Source organism: Oncorhynchus keta, chromosome 7 (genome assembly GCF_023373465.1).
Source record: "Oncorhynchus keta strain PuntledgeMale-10-30-2019 chromosome 7, Oket_V2, whole genome shotgun sequence".
Classification (NCBI taxonomy): Eukaryota; Metazoa; Chordata; class Actinopteri; order Salmoniformes; family Salmonidae; genus Oncorhynchus; species Oncorhynchus keta.
The window spans coordinates 21,388,735-21,413,557 of record NC_068427.1 but is presented as its reverse complement, the minus strand read 5'-3'; the positions used below and the strand labels follow the sequence as shown (position 1 = coordinate 21,413,557).

The following is a 24,823-nucleotide window of genomic DNA, read 5'->3' as shown; positions in this document are numbered from 1 at the left end:
ACACCACTCCAGCCAATGCTTGGCATTGTGCATGGTGATCTTAGGCTTGTGTGCGACTGCTCGGCCATGGAAACCCATTTCATGATGCTCCTGATAACAGTTATTGTACTGACGTTGCTTCCAGAAGCAGTTTGGAACTTGGTAGTGACTGTTGGAACCGAGGACTGACAATTTTCACCTGACAACGACTTCTCGGCTGAGCCGTTGTTGCTTCTAGACGTTTCCACTTCACAATAACAGCACCTACAGTTGACCGGGGCAGCTCTAGCAGGGCAGACATTTGACAAACAAACTTGTTGTAAAGGTGGCATCCTATGACGCTGCCATGTTGTCACTGAGCTCTTCAGTAAGGCCATTCTACTGCCAGTGTTTGTCGATGGAGATTGCATGGCGGTGTCCTCGATTTTATACACCTGTCGGCAACAGGTGTGGCGGTAATAGCCGATCCACTAATTTGAAGGGGTGTCCACATTCACTAATCAAAAGTATGTACAATTTCAGGGTTCAGATTTAAAAAACTGCCAGAAAGGGTGATCTATATACAGAGGAATTAATTCACCACTTCTAGGATATGATTGTTTCTGCCATACAAGCAGTTTCTGCAACACACACTCGCACAGCTGAATGGACACAGAAACATATTGAGCAATAATGAATGTGAAATTAGATTAATTTAAATATTCATGGTGGAGTTTATAATTGATTTGTGAAGGAGTCTAAATAATTTGATTTCTTGCGGCGGTTGTCTGATGCTGGTGGAACCCCTGCTAGCTGTGTTGTGGAATGGGATTGCTTAAAACACCATTTCTGCACGGGCGCGCACAAGCACACACACACACACACACACACACACACACACACACACACACACACACACACACACACACACACACACACACACACACACACACACACACACACACACACACACACACACACACACACACACACACACACACACACACACACACACACACACACACACCCTACGCTCCCCCTCTATGCCATACTCCACCCCTTCTAACTGCCTGAAGCCAGGCAGGCTGTAAATCAAATTAAAAACAGATTAAAAAAAGCTCTTAAAAGAGCTCTTCAAGTTTCAGTCACTCTCAAATCCTCCTGTCAAGGTTCTACCTCAACCTGCAGCCACTCTGAACTAGACCCAGATAGAGGATTGGAGAGAGCAAGAGCGAGAGAGAAACCTGGTCTGCCCAAGGACACAGGCTGCTAATTAATTTAGTGAGTGTTTGGCGATTCGCAGCGTAAACAGGCTTTTCCCACCGGAGGCGAAAAAGGGATTAGGATACGGATAAATTCCATGCCTCCAGGAAAATTAACTCAAAATTGGGAATGCCTTCAAAAGGAATTTGAAACTGTGGAATTTTATGCACCCGCAGTCCCCCTCCAAAAACCTTAATTTTAAATGATTTTCATGAATATATATATTTATCAAAATGTATTCTGGTTGAAATTGAAGTGGAACATATTGAATAGTTCTGTATTCAAGGTCAAGACACACACACACACAAAACCGCCCTGAGGAATTCCTGGCCATCTGTCCGTCTGCTCTGAGCAGCTTTAGCCTCAGGCCCTTTCTATCAGCTCAACTTTGACTTTTTGTAAGGTTGTGATGTCAGCAGTGACCTCAAAGAGTCACAGGAAGGAAGCCATGCAGGGGTTGCAACACAGCTCTTCTACACCAGTTTAGAATGTGATGTGAATATGTGGACCAGGTGTGTAAGTGGTTTCAAACCTGTATGTGAATATGTGAACCAGGTGTGTAAGTGGTTTCAACCCTGTATGTGAATATGTGAACCTGGTGTGTAAGTGGTTTCAACCCTGTATGTGAATAGGTGAACCAGGTGTGTAAGTGGTTTCAACCCTGTACGCCACGATTAGGTGCAGGAGTAGGTGTAAGAGCTTCTCTGTTGGCTGGTGTATTCACACGCATGTACTGCAGCTCAGCTGTCTGCATGCGTTATTCAAACTTAAACAGTCAGGACCACTGCAGTTTCTATTTTAGACCCACTACATGCCTCAACAGACAAGGATGGAGTGAGGAAGAGAAGAATGAGTGAGAAAATAGCTATACAAGGAAGGAAGGGTATCTGGAGAAACAGAGAGAATGGGGCAAAGGATGAGAAGAGAAAAGGAAGACGGGGGAAAAAAGAGGGAGGGGATGACAGAAATCCCTGTGAGGAGGATATTGAGAAGATGGGGGGGGGGTCATTTATTCTCCCCCCCTCCCCCATCACCAGTCTCTCAGTACACAAAGACATTCTGCAGTAATATGATTACAGGCTGGGGTTATTGCATTGGCCAGCTAATTAGGGGAATGCATTGAGATCTCTTCTCCTCCTTCTCTTTTTACATTTTTATTTTATTTATTTTACCTTTATTTAACTAGGCAAGTCAGTTAAGAACAAATTCTTATTTTCAATGACGGCCTAGGAACAGTGGGTTAACTGCCTGTTCAGGGGCAGAACGACAGATTTGTACCATGTCAGCTCGGGGGTTTGAACTTGCAACCTTCCGGTTACTAGTCCAACGCTCTAACCACTAGGCTACGCTACAGGGGACAGCCCAGACCCCTCCATTTACATAACACTCTCACTGACACACTAAACACAAGACTAAGAAGACAATACCTCCCAATGGTTGAGGTTAGGATTGGGGGAGATCAGTGGTTAAAGGGTTCTACAAGCAGCATGCAGTGCATATGACCCTCCAGTGACACCTGCTGGCTATATCTATACAGCAGTCAATAAGAGCTGAGGATAACACTCTTGGTTTGCACTGAAAATATGTGGTATACCATGAGCTGAACCTTCAATATAAACAATGTTGTATGGCAGGGGTAGGAAACCCTGTTCCTGGAGTGCTGCAGTACTGCATGATTTTGTTCCAACTAGGCGCCAAACCTGACCAACTGAGCCAAGTGATCAGTTCAGGGATTGCCTAAATTCAACACAATTGTTCTTCCAGGTCAGTTAAAACATGAAGTGTCTGCAGCACTCCAGCAACAGGGTGTCCTACTCCCTGTTGTATGGTGAACAAGGAAGTTTATGGTCCCAGAATCTTTTAACGTGTCTGTTTTCAGCGTTCAACACCATAGTCCCCTCAAAGCTCATCACTAAGCTAAGGATCCTGGGACTAAATACCTCCCTCTGCAACTGGATCCTGGACTTCCTGACGGGCCGCCCCCAGGTGGTGAGGGTAAGTAGCAACACATCTGCCACGCTGATCCTCAACACTGGAGCTCCACAGGGGTGCGTGCTCAGTCCCCTCCTGTACTCCCTGTTCCCCCACGACTGCATGGCCAAACACGACTCCAACACCATCATTAAGTTTGCAGACGACACAACTGTGGTAGGCCTGATCACCGACAACACTGAGACAGCCTATAGGGAGGAGGTCAGAGACCTGGCCGTGTGGTACCAGAATAACAACCTATCCCTCAACGTAGCCAAGACTAAGGAGATGATTGTGGACTACAGGAAAAGGAGGACCAAGCACACCCCCATTCTCATCAACGGGGCTGTAGTGGAGCAGGTTGAGAGTTTAAAGTTCCTCGGTGTCCACATCAACAACAAACTAGAATGGTCCAAACAAACCAAGACAGTCGTGAAGAGGGCACGACAAAGCATTTTCCCCCTCAGGAAACTAAAAAGATATGGCATGGGTCCTGAGATCCTCAAAAGGTTCTACAGCTGCAACATTGAGAGCATCCTGGCTGGTTGCATCACTGCCTGGTATGGCAATTGCTCGGCCTCTGACCGCAAGGCACTACAGAGGGTAGTGCGTACGGCCCAGTACATCACTCGGGCTAAGCTCTGCCATCCAGGACCTCTACACCAGGCGGTGTCAGAGGAAGGCCCCAAAAATTGTCAAAGACCCCAGCCACCCCAGTCAGACTGTTCTCTCTACTAAAGCATGGCAAGTGGTACCGGAACACCAAGTCAAGGACCAAAGGGCTTCTCAACAGTTTTTACCCCCAAGCCATAAGACTCCTGAACAGGTAATCAAATGGTTACCCGGACTATTTGCATTGTGTGCCCACCTCCCCCCAGACCCTCTTTTTACGCTGCTGCTACTCTCTGTTTATAATATATGCATAGTCACTTTAACTATACATTCATGTACATACTACCTCAATTGGCCCGACCAACCAGTGCTCCCGCACATTGGCTAACCGGGCTATCTGCATTGTGTCCCACCATCCGCCAACCTCTCTTTTTACGCTACTGCTACTCTCTGTTCATCATATATGCATAGTCACTTTAACCATGTCTACATGTACATACAACCTCAATCAGCCTGACTAACCGGTGACTGTATGTAGCCTCGCTACTTTTATAGCCTCGCTACTGTATATAGCCTGTCTTTTTACTGTTGTTTTATTTCTTTATTTACCTATTGTTCACCTAACACCTTTTTTGCACTATTGGTTAGAGCCTGTAAGTAAGCATTTCACTGTTAGTATTCGGCACACGTGACAAATAAACTTTGATTTGATTTAATACCATTCACTTCATAGTTAAGAACCCTATAACAATATGACAATGTAGACATGTTCAAATACATGTAACTTAAAAGTTTTAAATCACAAAATTTCCATCTGAAATCTTTTGGACATCAGAGCAATGTTGAGGGAATTCAGAAAATGATACTCATATGATAGCTAAGATATAAAAACCTTGCAGAAAGCCTAACCAACTGACAATCTCTTAGAAAAAAAAAAAACGTTCGGAACCAAGACCAAAAAAGAACTCTTTATTGCCACAAGAAGGAGGGAGTGTTGAAACATAATGAACGACAGTTAACGAACATCTACGCTTCATCAAATACAAACTATGTTCAGAATTTATTATACATGACACCAAATTTGTGGATGAATCAAATGCGTTATTATTTAAATATTGAAAAAAATATGGGCTACAGAGAGAAACAAAACAGCGCAATTTGAGGTCATATGAAGTAGTCTTACAAGCACTGTAAATGGAAGCGGTGGGAACGTAGGTCTGAGCAGGTCTGATGCCATCGATTTGTGTGTGTGTCTATCTATTGTCTATATAATGGTTTATATTGCTAATAAAGCATTTATAATCTTACACACACAAAAATAAGTTTAAGCTGCAGTAGATGTTACCAAATTCTACATTCATCTGATTTCTCCTAAATTCCTCCTAGCATGTTCAATATTCATCTGCCTCTCCTTAATTCCCTTCCTGTAAAATAGACTGATCTGACTGGTTACCATGGGAATAATACATGTAGGGAGCTCGGACTCAGGAAGTGTCTGAAGAAGCAATGGTGTGTATGTGGTATGTAGAATCTCACCTGGGGATGCTGGTCAGGTATGTGAGCACGTTGTGGAACTCCCTCTCCTGGATTTCTCCGAATGCAGGAAACTCTGGGAACACAATGATGGGGCTGCCGTTCTGCCCTCGGCCCCCTGGGAAAGAGACATAGAAGAGTTAAGAACAGAGAGTTCACTGGAACTGAGAAGACTCAGTCACATTCCTTTGTAATTGGCTTGACACGACTTCAACAATGATTACCACAAGAGGGCGCCAGTGGAACTGGCAAACCAGACTGTTTTGATAAGGCGATAGGTTCAAGTGAGAAAGAAAGAACACAACACACGGCAAAAAGAGAGAGAGGAGGGCGAGAAAGACGGGTATCTTCTGCAGTATTTAAACACACACCGACATACACCTCGAAAATGGGGGAAATAGCCACACAAACACACATGCCTGTGAGCAGCTGTACTATTAGCCCATGTGATGAGAATATCAATGTCTGCTTTTCCCTCTTCTATTATCACCATAGCAACAGCAAATGCTCGGTCATCGTTTCACTGTCTGTTTTGACTCTCCTGCATCTGAGAAGAGGCAACCTTTCCGCAAAATGGATGCCGACAGGCAGAGAACAGTCCCCAAGGTGACCTTCCATGCAGAACATAGAGGGGGACAGAGAGGGGGGAAAGTGTGTGTGTGTTGGGGGTGGGGGGGGGGGGTAATCTATTCAATGAGGTGAATGCAGTGGTGAAGGAATCAATGCCAAAATAATATCCGTTATATTATCCATTTTGTTTTTCAATTAAGTAACATTTGTGGAAGTCTGCTCACAAGCCTAGTTGATTTCCGTAAAGCTTCTAGTATGCATGCAGTACAGACACACTGAATTGACAAGACAACTGGAAAAACAGAAACTCTATATTTGGCTCATACGCAACAGAAACTGATAAACACGTATGTAAATACACACTAAACAAACACAGAGTCGTGAAGAAAATGAGCCCCAGTGTTGGACTTAGCTGGACTAAAACGGATGAAAAAAATGTTGAGCAGGAAAACAGGAGAGAAGAAATTTGAATGGCAAATCTGAGGGGTGAAGCAGACAGTTCATCTGAACTATATCAGGTAGAAGAACAGTACAGTCCTGTTATAGCAGACATCTGTATTATGGCAAGCAGACAGGCAGAGACATAGACAGGAAGTGTTACCTGAGAGGTAGGCAAACTGCTTCCTGAGGTCAGGGGTGATGTCGATGGCACAGAGGGGACTGCTCTCCTGCTGCATGATCTCATCTGGAGGAGCAGCAGAGCAACAACACAGTCAGAGTCACAGTCAGGACAAAACATATCGCATTGAATGAAAGAACCATCGCAAAAGTATGAAAGAGCTAGACATACTCACACAAAAACAGAACCTTAAGTTATTACAGCCTGTATAGACGTTATGAGGAGTACAGACGTGCAGAATAGTGAACAAATAATAATCTGAAACGCAGACCAGAGAGCAGAATGCTACAAATGCTTTGGGTCCTGACCCACCATTAATGAAACAAGTTTTCAGATAAAAGCCACAGCCATTCACTGCCTTCCCAGCTCTATCCCCCCACGAACTCCCATCATTGGTATTCAAATCATTTGATAATGGGCCTCCCTTGCAGGGCTCAGCATAGCCCCAGCTAGGTAGCCCGGTAGCCCCGGACAGGTAGCCAAAGCCAGGCAGACCCATCCAGGGCAGCCCCAGCCAGGCAGCCCCAGCCAGGCAGCCCCAGCCAGGCAGACCCAGCCAGGCAGACCCAGCCAGGCAGCCCCAGCCAGGCAGCCCCAGCCAGGCAGACCCAGCCAGGCAGACCCAGCCAGGCAGCCCCAGCCAGGCAGCCCCAGCCAGGCAGACCCAGCCAGGCAGCCCCAGCCAGGCAGCCCCAGCCAGGAAGCCCCAGCCGGGCAGTGAAGGTGGAGATGGGGTGACAAGACATGCTGCTTTGACTCAGAGGCCCAGGTCAGCAGGGAGGGAATGGCTACAGTAGGTTCGTAATCATTGCTGGTACACAGGAACAAAAGTAGCTCAGAGACACTGACGCAACCCCAAATCGCCCATTCTTCAGTCAGCATATTTCTACCTAGAAATGCAATTTCCTAAAAGCGGAACAGACTTCTTTCAATCACAGGAGGTTGGTGGCAGCTTAATTGGGGAGGACAGGCTCGTGGTAATGGCTGGAGCGGCATCAGTGGAGTGGTATCAAATACAAAACACATGGTGCCATTCCATTTACTCCGTTCCAGACAATATTATGAGCCGTCCTCCCATCAGCAGCCGCCACTGGTATCGTTATTGTTCTGTAGTACCTGAAGGTGTGTACTGCCTCTATAACTAATATGCGGTATATGTCCAGTTCACAGGATGTGGGCTAATATTTCTGTTGTCCATTTGTAATAATAAGGAGATCTGGTAGCATAATACTCTATCAATGATTTATTTCTATATTATACAGTATAATCCACCTCACTCTGAGGATTATACCGTACTTGTGCTGACTTTGCTGTGAGGGGTTTGGGGTTGAATCGGTATCAATGATTTACCAGAAGAGCAGTTGAGCTGAACTATTGACCAGGAGTCTCTAGTCTCTGTAACTGTGTACAAATAGCTCTAGTTTGGTATGCTAGTAGGTTGCAACTGTATAATGTATAAATAAATCATTGATAAGAGTATTACAATAAAGTGTGCCTGTGCGTATGTGTGTTCACATCCTGTCCCTGGATGACATACATTAATAGCATGGATCGTAGGAACTCAAACAAGATGGTTACATACAGAACATACTATACTCCCATGCTCACAGCCAGTCACAAAAATAGGTTTGTCTGCATCCATTTCTAAACAGCTACAGATAGTTAGTTATACAGTGGGATCAAGCAGTTCTCTTTATGCAGGTAGTGCCAATACAGTGGGAGTCTGGCAAAAGTCCTACTGTTGAGACTGAGGGCCTAACAGTACAGAGCACAACAGATCGATGGAACAGAAAGCCACAGTGATGCTCTACAAACTATAGGATTATATTACACACACACAGACCACAGACACAGATAGAAAGATATTTAGCAGACGCTAACTCTTAAATGACTCAAATGTAAATGTAACGTTAGAAACGAACCTGGCAGACTTCCTAGGGCCACAACACTGTTTATCTCACGGATGTCATGTCAGACCACTAACCAGAGATAACCACTCTCTCCTCTCTTGAATTATTCAGTGGCCAAGCCTTCCTTTCGGGACAGGACATCAGTTTCAACGTAAAGGAGCACTGCTGTTACGCAACACTCTCACAGTAAAATGTTCTGAGGTAGAGAATGTCTAGGAGCATGTCTGTCTCTCCATCTCCCTTCATCACATCCCTTCTTCCCCAATGAGCTAAAGGGATGATCTACAGAGAGTAATATTCACTTTTCTCTGAGCTTCCTGGGTGTGTTCCTGTCACTTCAACACTATGTCAACACAAACCCTCCTCCTCACAGCTGCCCACGTCCCTTAAAGTTGACGATGTGGTTGTTACTGACAAGAAGCAAATGGCTGAGCTCTTTAATCACCACTTTATTAAGTCAGGATTCCCATTTGACTCAGCCATGCCTCCTTGCCTATCCAACATTTCCTCATCTCCCACCCCTTCTAATGTGACTATCCGCGGAGCTTCTCCCTCTTTTCCACTGCCCCACTACAAAGTTTCTCTCTGCAGGCGGTCACTGAGTCCGAGGTGCTAAAGGAGCTCCTTAAACTTGACCCCCAAAAAACATCTGGGTCAGATTTTAGACCCTTTTTTCTTTAAGGTTGCTGCTCCTATCATCACCAAGCCTCTCTCTGACCTTGTTAACCTGTCTCTCCTCTCTGTGGAGGTTCCCATTGCTTGGAAGGCAGCCACGGTTCATTCTTTATTTAAAGGGGGAGATCAAGCTGATCCTAACTGCTTTAGGCCTATTTCTATTTTGCCCTGTTGATCAAAAGTGTTGGAAAAACTTGTCAATAGTCTACTGACTGGCTTTCTTGATGTCTATAGTATTCTCTCTGGTATGCAATCTGGTCTCTGCTCAGGTTATGGATGTGTCACTGTAACCTTTGAAGGTCCTCAATGATGTCACCATTGCTCTTGATTCTAGGCAATGTTGTGCTGCTATATTTATTAACTCGGCCAAAGCTTTTGATACGTCTTGTGGGGCAGCTAAGGAGTATTGGTGTCTCTGAGGGGTCTTTGGCCTGGTTTGCTAACCACCTCTCTCAAAGAGGTTAGCAATTTACATCAACAATATAGCTCAGGCAGTAGGAAGCTCTCTCATTCATTTATATGCAGACGTTACAGTCTTATACTCAGCTGGCCCCTCCCCGTATTTTGTGTTAAATGATCTACAACAAAGCTTTCTTAGTGTCCAACAAGCTTTCTCTACCCTTAACCTTGCTCTGAACACCTCCAAAACAAAGGTAATGTGGTTTGGTAAGAATAATGCCCCTCTCCCCACAGGTGTGATTACTACCTCTGAGGGTTTAGAGCTTGAGGTAGTCACCTCGTACTTGGGAGTATGGCTAGATGGTACACTGTCCTTCTCTCAGCCTGTGGCTTTGATACAGTTGAAGTCGGAAGTTTACATACACTTAGGTTGGAGTCTTTAAAACTAATTTTTCAACCACTCCACACATTTCTTGTTAACAAACTATAGTTTTGGCAAGTTGGTTAGGACATCTACTTTGTGCATGACAAGTAATTTCCAACAATTGTTTACAGACAGATTATTTCACTTATAATTCACTGTTTCACAATTCCAGTGGGTCAGAAGTTTACATACACTAAGTTGACTGTGGCTTTAAACAGCTTGGAAAATTCTAATTTACATAATTTGAGTTAATTGGAGGTGTATTGAAAATAAATCTGCCAAGATCTGAGGAAAACATTTGTAGACCTCCACAAGTTTGGTTCATCCTTGGGAGCAATTTCCAAACGCCTGACGGTACCACGTTCATCTGTACATACAATAGTACGCAAGTTTAAACACCACGGGACCATGTAGCCGTCATACCTCTCAGGAGGGATACGCGTTTTGTCTCCTAGAGATGAACGTACTTTGGTGCGAAAAGTGCAAATCAATCCCAGAACAACAGCAAAGGACCTCGTGAAGATGCTGGAGGAAACAGGTACAAATGTATCTATATCCACAGTAAAACGAGTCCTATATCAACGTAACATGAAAGGCCACTCTGCAGGGAAGACACCACAGCTCCAAAACCGCCCTAAAAATGCCAGGCTACGGTTTGCACCCGCACATGGGGACAAAGATCGTACTTTTTTGAGAAATGTCCTCTGGTCTGATGAAACAAAAATAGAACTGTTTGGCCATAATGACCATCGTTATGTTTGGAGGAAAAAGGGGAAGCTTGTAAGCTGAAGAACACCATCCCAACCGTGAAGCACAGGGGTGGCAGTATCATGTTGTGGGGGTGCTTTGCTGCAGGAGGGGCTGGTGCACTTCACAAAATAGATGGCATCACGAGGAAGGAAAATTATGTGGATATATTGAAGCAACATCTCAAGACATCAGTCAGGAAGTTACAGCTTGGTTGCAAATGGGTCTTCCAAATGGACAATGACCAAAAGCATACTTCCAAAGTTGTGGCAAAATAGCCACAACAAAATAAATGATTCTCTCAACTATTATTCTGACATTTCACATTCTTAAAATAAAGTGGTGATCCTAACTGACCGAAGACAGGGACGTTTTACTCTAATTAAATGTCAGGAATTGTGATAAACTGAGTTTAAATGTATTTGGCTAAGGTGCATGTAAACATCTGACTTTAACTGTGTTAAAGTTACATCTTGACTTGGTTTCCTCTATCGTAATCGCTCCTCTTTTACCCCAGCTGCCAAATGAACCCTGATTCAGATGACCATCCTACATGCTAGGGGTGGCAGGTAGCTTAGTGGTTAGAGCAGACATGCCCCAAACTGACATGTTACATTATTCACAAAAACAAAACCAGTAGTGTCAGGTCAGCATTAGTACAGCACAGACAGTCTACGTCAATATTATTACAGCACCAAAACAGCATGTCACTTCAACAATGTCCATTGTCTACTGTAAGTAACATGTACACTGGTAGACAGAGACAGACAACCAACCAACCGAAAGACAGACATTAAGACCAACCAGTACCTGTCCTGTGCTGGAGCTTCAGCCACAGGTTGCTGACGTCGTGACAGAGCAGGGACACTTGGTTCAGGGCCATGCTGAGCCAGGCTCACCTCCTCTAGGTACTACTGATAGTGTAGACGGTCGTTTCAGCCTTATCCTAAAACACACACTGTCATGTCTGTCACTGTCTGTTTCACACTCTGTCTCTACAGACACTCCCCTTACATACAAACACCACAAATATTGAAGCTCTGCTGTGGAGATTCTCATTCCCCCCTTTCCCAACAGGGCTCTTTGTTTGGCCATGAGGGGACCTTTCAAGTGACAGCCTTGGCCTCTGGGCAGCACTGCACAGAGCTCTCTTTCATACACACATGCACACATGCACACACACATGCAAACACTCGCACACAGTATATATTGAAATATTAAGCAAAATATTGAAACATATAGACAATCTAGCATGCTGGTTGTGTTATAGTGTACGCCTTGTGTCTTTTGTGTGGCGCAGGCCATCGATTAGCTGGGCTGAGTGTCTATTTGTCATGCATAGGTCCACATGCACATACAGTACCAGTCAAATGTTTGGACACACCTACTCATTCAAGGGTTTCTCTTTATTTTGGACTATTTTCTACTTTGTCTAATAATAGTGAAGACATCAACACTATGTCGCCATTATAATGTAAACGTTTAGATGCAAATGTAAACAAAGTGACACCATAAAGACAGTTGAATGCTTTGGTTAAGAATGTGAAAGGTTTGTGATGTCACAGAAGAGCAGAGTCCCATGCTGAAAATATAAGATAGGTGATATCACAAAGAGAACAGCGCATGGTTACCGGTAAACAGGTCTGTGACATAATGAAAAGTGAAGATCAATTATTTATTTTTTAATACATTTTTATTCATAATACGAAAATCCACAACTTACATTGCTACATCAAACATGTCTCACAAAACACAGGTATCAACAAGAAAAGGCTAAAACATACAAAAAATATCAATAGAATAATAAAATAATTAAAAAAATAAACAATTCTAGTGCAATTGTATTCAGTTATGCGCTGAGTGGAGATTAAAAAAAGCCTGTTCAGTGACATCACAAAGGTACTGTATGTGCATGTGCACATAATGCTTTGTGACATTACAGAGAGAGCAGCACATATGCCCGTGTTTAGGGTGGCAGGTGACTGCAGGCCAGTCGACCCACAGAGATTATACTAATCTATAGCACATTAATCTACACAGCACCCCAAACACACTAACACATAGGAACGATAAGTAGAGATCAGAGACCTATAACCTCTCTCACACCGTACAGATCCCACTAGAACCATCACCTACTACTGTTCGGTCTAGACACTCCATCTCACTATCCCAACAGGAAGCAGAGCTGAGAGGTCAGAGCTACTTTTTCTCTGGGTCAATTCTACTGGGTACATGTAAATGACTATTGATCTAAAGCAGGGTTCCTGTTGCTGCTATATGAGCCGATCACCCCACCCAGACAGGTGACTCTGTCCACTGTGTGGCTCAGTGGCTGCTAACAGATGTTGATGGTATTAAGCGATTGATCATTGGAGAGAGACGTAAGCTTCTTCCTTTCATCATGAGACTTCAAAGCTGCAACCTGAGCTGAGGAGAGTAGAGACTAGGGGAACAGGAACAACAGAAGTTATGCGGGAAACTCACAAGATTGAAAATCGTTAACTAAGTACTGTATACACCCATGTGATTGTCACTTTCTGTGATATAGGGTTTCTTCCCTGGCAATATTGGTTACTTATGCCCTGAGGTGATTGGACAGTCTTAGCGTTAGTCAAGCAGCTGCTGACAATATCACACAGACAGACGTAACAGCTTTCATTTATGCACCGACTGCTCAGGGGCACTCACACAGTGAGCATGGCACCCTCTCACATAACCAACACACACCCATCACACCCCTGGCAGATCCCACAGAGGTATCATCTCTCCCTCCTCCTCCCCTCACTCTTTTTTTCCCATTTACCTCATCTCCCTTTCTTCCTTGTCCTCCCTATCTCTTCCTCTCTCTCTTCCCTTCATCTACACAGAACAATACATTACTAAGCCTTCAGGGCCTTTACAATGGGTGTGGTTGGCAGCAGGTGTATCAGTTGATGATTCCCACCAGGAGCAAAGACACATACGTAGAAATATTATCTATCTGTGGATACAGAAACCATTAGAGAGATCTGGGACCTCTATCTTTCTCTCTGCCTCTAGAAACGTCTGCCAATATCGGTAATGATGTCACAATGACATAGCAAGGGATGCAAAAAGAGTGGATTTCTGCTAAATGCTGTTTTTGAGGCCGCTTTGGATATATAAGAAGTATTGTGAGCTACAGTAAATACATTATGTACAGTGCATTCGGAAAGCATTCAGAAACCTTACATTTTTGTTACATTACAGCCATATTCTAAAATGGATGAAATAGTTTCCCCCCTCATCAATCTACACACAATACCCCATAATGACAAAGCAAAAACAGGTTTTTGGATTTTATTTTACAAATGTATTACAAATAAAAAAAACTGAAAAATCACATTTACATAAGTATTCAGACCCTTTACTCAGTACTTTTTTGAAGCACCTTCAACAGTGATTACAGCCTTGAGTCTTCTTGGGTATGACACTACAAGCTTGGCACAAGCTGGGAGTTTCTCCCATTCTTCTCTGCAGATCCTCTCAAGCTCTGTCAGGTTGGATGGGGAGCATCGCTGTACTGCTATCTCCAGAGATGTTCGATCGGGTTCAAGTCCAGGCTCTGGCTGGGCCAGTCAAGGACATTCAGAGACATGTCCCGAAGCCACTACTGCGTTGTCTTGGCTGTGTGCTTAGGGTTGTTGTCCTGGGTCTAAAGTAAGAATGTGTACTTTAGATCCAGTCTGAGGTCCTGAGCATTCAAAATCAAATCAAATTGTATTGGTCACATACACAACATTTGGCAGATCTTACTGCGGGTGTAGTGAAATGCTTCTGTTCCTAGCTCCGACAGGGCAGTAGTAATCTAAAAACAATTCGCAACAATACACACACATCTAAAGTAAAATAATGGAAATATATAAATATTAGATTGAGCAATGTCGGAGTGGCATTGACTAAAATACAGTACATGAGATGAGTAAAGCAGTATGTAAACATTATTTAAACATTAAGTGACTTGTGATCCCTTACTAAAGTGGCCAGGGATTCCAAGTCTATGTATATAGGGCAGCAGCTTCTATAGTGCAGGGTTGCGTAACCGGGTAGAAGCAGTTTTTCAGTCTCTCGGTCCCAGCTTTGATGCACCTGTACAGGTAGTTTGTGAGGGTTTAGGGGCCAAGACACATTTCTTCAGCCTCCTGAGGTTGAAGAGGCGCTGCTGCGCCTTTTTCACCACACCGTCTGTGTGGGTGGACCATTTCAGATCGTCAATGATGTGTATGCCGAGGAACTTGAACCTACCACCTTCTCCACTGCGGTCCTGTCAATGTGGATAGGGCCGTTCGTGCTCCCTCTGCTGTTTCCTGAAGGCCACGATCAGCTCTTTTGTTTTGTTGACGTCGCATGAGAGGTTTCTTTCCTGGCACCACTCCGGGCCCTCACCTCCTCCCTGTAGGCTGTCTCATCATTGTTGGTAACCAGGCCTACTAATGTTGTGTCGTCTGCAAACTTAATGATTGAGTTGGAGGCCTGTGTGGCCACACAGTCATGGGTGCAGGTTTTCATCAAGGATATTGCTGTACTTTGCTTCGTTCATCTTTCCTCGATCCTGACTAGACTCTCAGTCTCTGCCACTGAAAAACATCCCCACAGCATGATGTTGCCACCACCATGCTTCACCATAGGGATGGTGCCAGGTTTCCTCCAGACGTGACGCTTGGTATTCAGGCCAAAGAGTTCAATACTGGTTCCAGCAGACCAGAGAATCTTGTTTCTCGTGATCTGAGAGTCTTTAGGTGACTTTTGACAAACTCCAAGCGGGCTGTCATGTGCCTTTGACTGAGGAGTGGCTTACATCTGGCCACTCTACCATAAAGGCCTGATTGGTGGAGTGCTGCAGAGATGGTTGTCATTCAGCAAAGTTCTCCCATCTCCACGAAGGAACTCTGGAGCTCTGTCAGAGTGACCATCAGGTTCTTGGTCAAGTCCCTGACCAAGGCCCTACTACCCTGATTGCTCAGTTTGGCCGGGCGGCCAGCTCTAGAAAGGGCCTTGGTGGTTCCAAACTTCTTCCATTTAAGAATGATGAAGGCCACTGTGTTCTTGGGGACCTTCAATGCTGCAGAAATTACCCTTCCTCAGATCTGTGTCTTGACACAATCCTGTCTCAGAGTTCTATGGACAATTCCATTGACCTCGCAGATTGTTTTTGTTCTGACATCCACTGTCAACTGTGGGACCTTACATAGACGGGTGTGTGCCTTTCCAAATCATGTCCAATCCATTGAATTTACCAAAGGTGGACTCCAATCAAGTTGTAGATACATCAAGGATAATCAATGGAAACAGGATGCACCTGAGCTAATTTTCTAGTCTCATAGCAAAGGGTCTGAATACTTATGTAAATAAAGCATCCGTTTTTTATTTGTAATAATTTCCAAAAGTCCCCCGCTATGTCATTATGAGGTATTGTGTATAGAATGACAATAAAAATATATATATTTCAGAATAAGGCTGTAACTTTAAAAAAAAATGGAAAAAGTCAAGAGGTCTGAATACTTTCCGAATGCACTGTATCGTCTTGTATCTGTAGATGATGTATTTGAGAGTGAAAGACACGTTTCTGTTAGTCTTTAACCTTTTACTGTACACCATCACCAAAAACTCATTACCTAGAGTAAATACTAGTAGCTTGGGTAAACACCAGATGTGAAATACAGTCCTTATGGGGTCATCCACCAAACAGAGAGCCATAAAACATGTGAACTCAATTTAAAGCTCTAAAACATTTATCTTTGCCAGTCCAACACCAAAGGCATCATCCTACTAATCCCTGAGCAGCCATGCTAACTCACTATATGATGACAAAGATATAGAGAAGCTCATCCAACACAGCATCTGGTTCCTCTTCTGTATAGTCAAATTGATTCATATTCAGTTCTCTTGATCCTGTTCCTTTTTCTTTGGCTTCCTCGTGTAGATATTTTACAGCACCATGGCTCCGTCTCAAAATCCTATTCTCACACACTATCACCCATATAGTGCACTACTTTTGATCCCTTATAGGGCTCTGGTCAAAAGCTATGCATCCTATTCGGAATGGGGTACAGTTGAAGTCAGACATTTACATACCCCTTAGCCAAATACATTTAAACTCAGTTTTTCACAATTCCTGACATTCAATCCTAGTAAAAATTCCCTGTTTTAGGTCAGTTGGGATCACCACTTTATTTTAAGAATCTAAAATGTCAGAATAATAGTAGAGCGAATTATTTATTTCCGCTTTTATTTCTTTCACCACATTCCCAGTCGGTCAGAAGTTTACATACACTCAATTAGTATTTGGTAGCATTGCCTTTAAATTGTTTAACTTGAGTCAAACGTTGCAGGTAGCCTTCCACAAGATTCCCACAATATGTTGGGTGAATTTTGGCCCATTCCTCCTGACAGAGCTGGTGTAACTGAGTCAGGTTTGTAGGCCTCCTTGCTCGCACATGCTTTTTCAGTTCTGCCCACAAAAGTTCTATGGGATCGAGGTCAGGGCTTTGTGATGGCCACTCCAATACCTTGATTTTGTTGTCCTTAAGCTATTTTGCCACAACTTTAGAAGTATGCTTGGGTCATTGTCCATTTGGAAGACCCATTTGTGACCAAGTTTGTAACTGATGTCTTGAGATGTTGCTTCAATATATCCACATACCATTCCTTCTCATGATGCCATCTATTTTGTGAAGTGCACCAGTCCCTCCTGCAGCAAAGCACCCCTACAACATGATGCTGCCACCCCCGTGCTTCATGGTGTTCTTCAACTTACAAGCCCCCCCCCTTTTTCCTCCAAACATAACGATGGTCATTGTGGCCAAACAGTTACATTTTTGTTTCATCAGACCAAAGGACATTTCTCAAAATGTCTCCTATGATCTTTGTCCCCAAGTGCAGTTGCAAACTGTAGTCTGGCTTTTTTATGGTGGTTTTGGAGCAGTGGCTTCTTCCTTGCTGAGCGGCCTCTCAGGTTATGTCAATATAGGACTTGTTTGACTGTGGATATAGATACTTTTGTACCTGTTTCCTCCCGCATCTTCACAAGGTCCTTTGCTGTTGTTCTGGGATTGATTTGCACTTTTCGCACCAAAGTACATTCATTTTTAGGAGACTGAAAGTGTCTCCTTCCTGAGCGGTATGATGGCTACGTGGTCCCATGGTGTTTATACTTGCGTACTATTGTTTGTACAGATGAATGTGGTACCTTAAGACGTTTGGAAATTGCTCCCAAGGATGAACCAGACTTGTGGAGGTCTACAATTATTTTCTTCTGATTTTCCCATGATGTCAAGCAAAGAGGCACTGAGTTTGAAGGTAGGCCTTGAAATACATCCACAGGTATCCCTCCAATTGATTCAAATGATGTCAATTAGCCTATCAGAAACTTCTAAAACCATGACATCATTTTCTGGAAATTTCCAAGCTGTTTAAAGGCACAGTCAACTTAGTGTATGTAAACGTCTGACCCATTGGAATTGTGATACAGTGAATTATAAGTTAAATAATCTGTCTGTAAACAATTGTTGGAAGAATTACTTGTGTCATGCACCGACTTGCCAAAACTATAGTTTGTTAACAAGAAATTTGTGGAGTGGTTAAAAAACTAGTTTTAATGACTACAACCTAAGTGTATGTAAACTTCCGACTTCAATTATATATTTATATATATATATATATGACTCAAAGTATTTGTTTGCACAAAAAATATATATATATATTTCTTTAACTTGATTTGAAATGCAGCCCATTGAAAACTTTGAGATAATACTAAAGGAAATGTTGAATGTCAACAGTGGATTTCAATGGCCACAGTGGATAGAAAATACATCCGGCCATTTCATTATCATCTACAATACAGACCAACAAGCCAGTCTGTAGAGGGGGATTCACATTAAATGGGGGAGAGAAGATAGAACCCTCGCATAAAAGACTGAAATAGAGAGGGATCGAGACAGATAGGGAGAGAGATTTAGTTGATGAGAAAGAAAGATAGATAGGGAAAGAGAATTGGTAAGTAAGACAGATGGGGAGAGGGAAAGAGAGCAAGAGAGAGAGAGAGAGCATCAGAGAGAGAGAGAGAGCTATGCTCGAACACTCACTTTGTAGCCAGTAGCAGCAACGGGAGAAACGGTAGTATCTCTCCACCTCCTCCAGGGAAATACGAACAGACATCCCTCTTTTCTCCATCACCGGCCTTAAACACAACTTCAACTCTTCCTCCATACTTTTGTCCTCAGTCTCTCCTCCCTTCCATATGAGAGTTTCCACCCTCTCCCTCTCCCCCTCTACCTCTACCCTTTTATCTATCTCTGTCCCTCTCTTCATCTTTTCCCATGAATATACATCTGATAGTTCCTTCATGTGTGATTCCTCCATGCTCTCCCCTGTCAACCTTGAGTCCAAACCTAACTCTAACTCTCCCTGACGTCCAGGTAAACACTCTAGCTGTCCCTCCATGTTAAGCCAATGATCCTCCTGCTCCTTCTGTCCCTCTATTCGTTCCCCTGAGTCTAGCCCCATCTGTCCTACACTCCGCTCTGACTCCCCCTTTACACACAGTCCTGAGTCCAACTCTACCTCACACTCTTCCTCCTCCTCTCCTCCTTGTTCTGACACCTCTCTCCCGTCCTCTCCTGTAGTTCCCCCACTCCCCTTCCCCTCTTCCAAGAATCTCTGTCTCCGCTCCTTTAGGTCCAGTTCCATGCAGCTCAGTTCAGGCAGGACTGCTGCATTCCCTCTGTGTCGCTCCCTCGCTATCTCTACCTCCGCCCTACCACTCTTTACCCCTGCCCTCCTGCTCTCATTCCCACACTCCCTCCCTCTTCGCTCTCAGGCTGTCGGTGATTTATAGCCTGCAGCATGTCACTCAGGCATTACCCTGCCCTGACTTCCTCTTCCCACCTCAGGTTACCTCCTCTAACCACTACACTACAGGACAATAGCTGACCCTCCCTGCTCATGACCATTTTCTCCTATACCTGCCCATGTAACTCATGTGTGTTTACCTCAGGATATGACATTCCATGTCATCTGTTACATGAGCTAAACTGGGTCTGCCTCTGCATCTGAAACCATATACATAGTATTTGTAATTGTAGTTATATGCCTGAAACACTCATACCTGGACATGTGTATACTAGTCCCCCTACCCAAGTCAGCGCAGGTACACAGGGATCACAGCTCTGGGCTTGTATTTACAAAGTATCTTAGAGTAGGAGTGCTAGGATCTAGCAACAGGCCCAATTATCTTATTCATTATGGTCTGAAATGCCAAATTGATCCTAGAACAGAACTCTTACTCTGAGACTTTGTGAATAAAGGCCCAGGGCTCATTTCTATGTCCTCATTCACCTGCACTAACAGAGCATGGCCTCTCCTCCTGTCCTGCCTACCGTCCTGTCCTACCTTATCTCAGCTAATCAGGACCAGCAGGACAAAGACTCTATTCAAAACCCTAGTCCCATTTAACTATTCACACACTGCATTCTAACAGCACCATTCACCAGTTAACCATTCACACACTGCATTCTAACAGCACCATTCACCAGTTAACCATTCACACACTGCATTCTAACAGCACCATTCACCAGTTAACCATTCACACACTGCATTCTAACAGCACCATTCACCATTTAACCATTCACACACTGGATTCTAACAGCACCATTCACCAGTTAACCATTCACACACTGCATTCTAACAGCACCATTCACCAGTTAACCATTCACACACTGCATTCTAACAGCACCATTTACCATTTAACCATTCACACACTGCATTCTAACAGCACCATTCACCAGTTAACCATTCACACACTGCATTCTAACAGCACCATTCACCAGTTAACCATTCACACACTGCATTCTAACAGCACCATTCACCATTTAACCATTCACACACTGGATTCTAACAGCACCATTCACCAGTTAACCATTCACACACTGCATTCCAACAGCACCATTCAAAGAAAGAGTCTATTCTAACTAACTATCTCCACTATCTCACTCAAAGACTTCATTCTTACAAAACCACTGAAAGACCTGATTCTTACGTTTACCTCTCAATGACAGAGACAGTTCTGACTAAATATAGTTATTCTGACCCTATTGATAGATGGCATGTGGAATGATGCCATTCTACCACAAATTAGACCATTCTTACCCATTTTATTTCAATGATCAGACTATTATCTGGCCCTATATACAGGTGCTGTAGCAGTAAAACAGTTAGGTGTCAAATGCTATACAACCATATGAATGTTTGTGTGTGAGACGCGTGTGTTTGCTTTCGCTGACCTGAGGGTGGTTAAGGTTATTAGTGTGTTGGGCATAAAGCCAGAGACATGTATGCCACAAGAGTTATACTGCTCAGATGCTTCCACTTTCTGAGGAGAGAGAGAGGGGAGAGAAGAGGAAAGAGGAGTGTGGTGGACTACGAAGGTATTTAAGCTTTGGAATGAAGTAATGAAGTGTGAATAATGAAGAGTGAATAATGAAGTAATGAAGTAATGAAGTAATGAAGAGTGAATAATGAAGAGTGAATAATGAAGTAATGAATGATGAAGGAATGAAGTAATGAATAATGAAGTAATGAAGTAATGAATAATGAAGTAATGAAGAGTGAATAATGAAGAGTGAATAATGAAGTAATGAATAATGAAGTAATGAAGTGTGAATAATGAAGTAATGAAGAGTGAATAATGAAGTAATGAATAATGAAGTAATGAAGAGTGAATAATGAAGAGTGAATAATGAAGTAATGAATAATGAAGTAATGAAGCATGAATAATGAAGTAATGAAGAGTGAATAATGAAGTAATTAATAAGGAAATAATGAATAATGAAGAGTGAATAATGAAGAGTGAATAATGAAGTAATGCATGATGAAGTAATGAAGTAATGAAGTAATGAATGATGAAGTAATGAAGTAATGAATAATGAAGTAATGAAGAGTGAATAATGAAGAGTGAATAATGAAGTAATGAATAATGATGTAATGAAGCGTGAATAATGAAGTAATGAAGAGTGAATAATGAAGTAATGAATAAGGAAGAAATGAATAATGAAGAGTGAATAATGAAGTAATGAATAATGAAGAGTGAATAATGAAGTAATGAAGTATTGAAGAGTGAATAATGAAGTAATGAATAATGAAGAGTGAATAATGAAGAGTGAATAATGAAGTAATGAATAATGAAGAGTGAATAATGAAGTAATGAAGTATTGAAGAGTGAATAATGAAGTAATGAATAATGAAGAGTGAATAATGAAGAGTGAATAATGAAGTAATGAATAATGAAGTATTGAAGAGTGAATAATGAAGTAATGAATAATGAAGAGTGAATAATGAAGTAATGAAGAGTGAATAATGAAGTAATGAATAATGAAGAGTGAATAATGAAGAGTGAATCATGAAGAGTGAATAATGAAGTAATGAATAATGAAGAGTGAATAATGAAGAGTGATGAAGTAATGAATAATGAAGTAATGAAGAGTGAATAATGAAGAGTGATGAAGTAATGAATAAGGAAGTAATGAAGAGTGAATAATGAAGTAATGAAGAGTGAATAATGAAGAGTGAATCATGAAGAGTGAATAATGAAGTAATGAATAATGAAGAGTGAATAATGAAGTAATAAAGAGTGAATAATGAAGTAATGAATAAGGAAGTAATGAATAATGAAGTAATGAAGAGTGAATAATGAAGTAATGAAGAGTGAATAATGAAGTAATGAATAAGGAAGTAATGAATAATGAAGTAATGAAGAGTGAATAATGAAGTAATGAAGAGTGAATAATGAAGTAATGAAGAGTGAATAATGAAGTAATGAATAAGGAAGTAATGAATAATGAAGAGTGAATAATGAAGTAATGAATGATGAAGAGTCAATAATGACGAGTGAATAATGAAGTAATGAATAATGAAGAGTCAATAATGAAGAGTCAATAATGAAGGGTGAAGAGGGAGGGAGAAAATGAGAGAGAGAGAAAGAATACCACACTTATGCAGCACTATTCAATAAGAGTGATATGAGTATTTAATGATGGATACAAATAGACCAATCAGTACAGTTTGTGTGGAGTGAGGTTGCAACAGATACCTGTCAATACTTGTGTAGAAAAGCCTGACATTTGACAACCTTTAGTCAGCGATAAAGAGAGAGAGAGAGACTCATTATGGGCAAAGTCTTACTTTGTTGATGAACCTTGGAAGGAAAGCGAGGTGACAACAGTATTTGTCCCTTTACCCTGCAACAGTGCGCTCAGAAACCCAGGGAGCCATTTCAGGGGGTAAACATAAGGTCTGGCTTTCACTCCCAGATAATGGGTTTAACAGAGCTGCTGGGAGTGGGGGAGATTTTTTTAGAAGAGATAGGAGACATGCAGAAGTACAGTACACACTAGCCATACATCAGCCCCTTCCATTTCATACAGCCCATAACGTTGAGTACTAGGCAGAGCAAGAGGTTGCAATGAACAGTGACATTTAGTGAGATCCAGACTCAGTCACTTAGGGCTAAATGTCTGCAAGACCTTCATGGAGAAATAGACTGGCACACATAAACAAGAGTCATGGAGCAAGGCTGAATACATTACAGCAAGGCAAGGTTATACACGCAGTCTAGCCTCGCACTGTAGTCTCACACACACACACACACACACACACACACACACACACACACACACACACACACACACACACACACACACACACACACACACACACACACACACACACACACACACACACACACACACACACACACACACACACACACACACACACACACACACACACACACACACACACACACACACACACCTAAGCCCAGAGCTGAACCAATGACTGACTCACACGATCTCAGTGGCACCAGAGGTAGCTTTTCCACACTGCTGCTACCCCACCTCAGAGGGCTCCTCCCGGGCTTCCTCAGCATGTCTCCCCCTGTCTGAAGACCAGACTCTGGAGTTCCTCTACTGATGCTATTGCTAACGCTACAGCATGCACTTTAATAAACTACCCCCCACTGTGCAACTACTATAAAAATGCCCTCACAATAGCTTACTTGTATTGCTTCTAACACTGTGCTGTGCTATGCTAATGATCTCCCTAATTGTGATGTATCACTTCTGAGTCACTGCTACAACAACCTTTACTGCTGCAACTACAGCAACTGCTCAGTCTACTGTGTATTGTCCATCTGATGAGTCTACTGTGTTTTGTCCATCTGATGAGACTACTGTGTATTGTCCATCTGATGAGACTACTGTGTATTGTCCATCTGATGAGACTACTGTGTATTGTCCATCTGATGAGACTACTGTGTATTGTCCATCTGATGAGACTACTGTGTATTGTCCATCTGATGAGACTACTGTGTATTGTCCATCTGATGAGACTACTGTGTATTGTCCATCTGATGAGACTACTGTGTATTGTCCATCTGATGAGACTACTGTGTATTGTCCAACTAATGAGACTACTGTGTATTGTCCATCTGATGAGACTACTGTGTATTGTCTATCTGATGAGACTACTGTGTATTGTCCATCTGATGAGACTACTGTGTATTGTCCATCTGATGAGACTACTGTGTATTGTCTATCTGATGAGACTACTGCTTGGCTGCCTTCTTTTATACCTTTAAAATGGGTCCCAGAGTTACTTTTGGGTTTGTACTCTGTGCCTGCACGAGCGAGTGTACACCCCCCAGTATGGAGCAGAGAAGCCCACAGGAAACCTTGTGTGTGATGATCTGGGCTCACTGCCCTAAAAAAATCCTTCCAGAACCTCATCCCTAGAGGAAAGGACCCACGGAACAACCCCCGCCTTAACCTCACCCCACATTCCTTCCCCTCCATCCCTCACAACACATTCTCTCCTACCGTTCCAGTCCCTCCAGGAGTTCCTTCGGCTGGCTTCGGGGGTGAAGGGGGAGGAAAGTCCAGAGATGTCCAGGCTCTGGATCATCTGACTCAGTCTGTTCATGATCCGGGAGGGCACCTCGCCTGCCCCCTCCCGCAGAAACTCATGGACAGACATTATGGACCGCGCTGCTCCCACACATCCAGAGGTACCCCGACCCGGACCCAGTTAGACCGCGCCGGTACACACTCCAAGAGGTAAGTTACTGGTTCT

The 24,823-nt window shown here is 43.0% G+C and overlaps 1 protein-coding gene across 8 annotated transcripts in view; it reads right to left on the bottom strand.

Moving 5' to 3' along the window:
* LOC118371185 (guanine nucleotide exchange factor DBS) overlaps positions 1–24,823 on the bottom strand; it is a 68,438-nt gene that overhangs the window by 31,713 nt on the left and 11,902 nt on the right. For 2 of the 8 annotated variants that reach the window (XM_052522224.1, XM_052522227.1), the window contains exons 1-3: positions 18,784–19,395; positions 6,509–6,592; positions 5,341–5,455 (exon numbers count right to left, since the gene is read on the bottom strand). In XM_052522224.1, coding sequence (XP_052378184.1) covers positions 5,341–5,455; positions 6,509–6,592; positions 18,784–19,387 — 803 coding nt within the window. In that variant the 5' untranslated portion in view covers positions 19,388–19,395. Of the gene's footprint in view, positions 1–5,340; positions 5,456–6,508; positions 6,593–11,491; positions 11,639–18,783; positions 19,398–24,823 lie in introns of those variants that run through there. The other 6 variants (XM_052522226.1, XM_052522223.1, XM_052522221.1 and 3 more) reach the window with 6 other exon arrangements.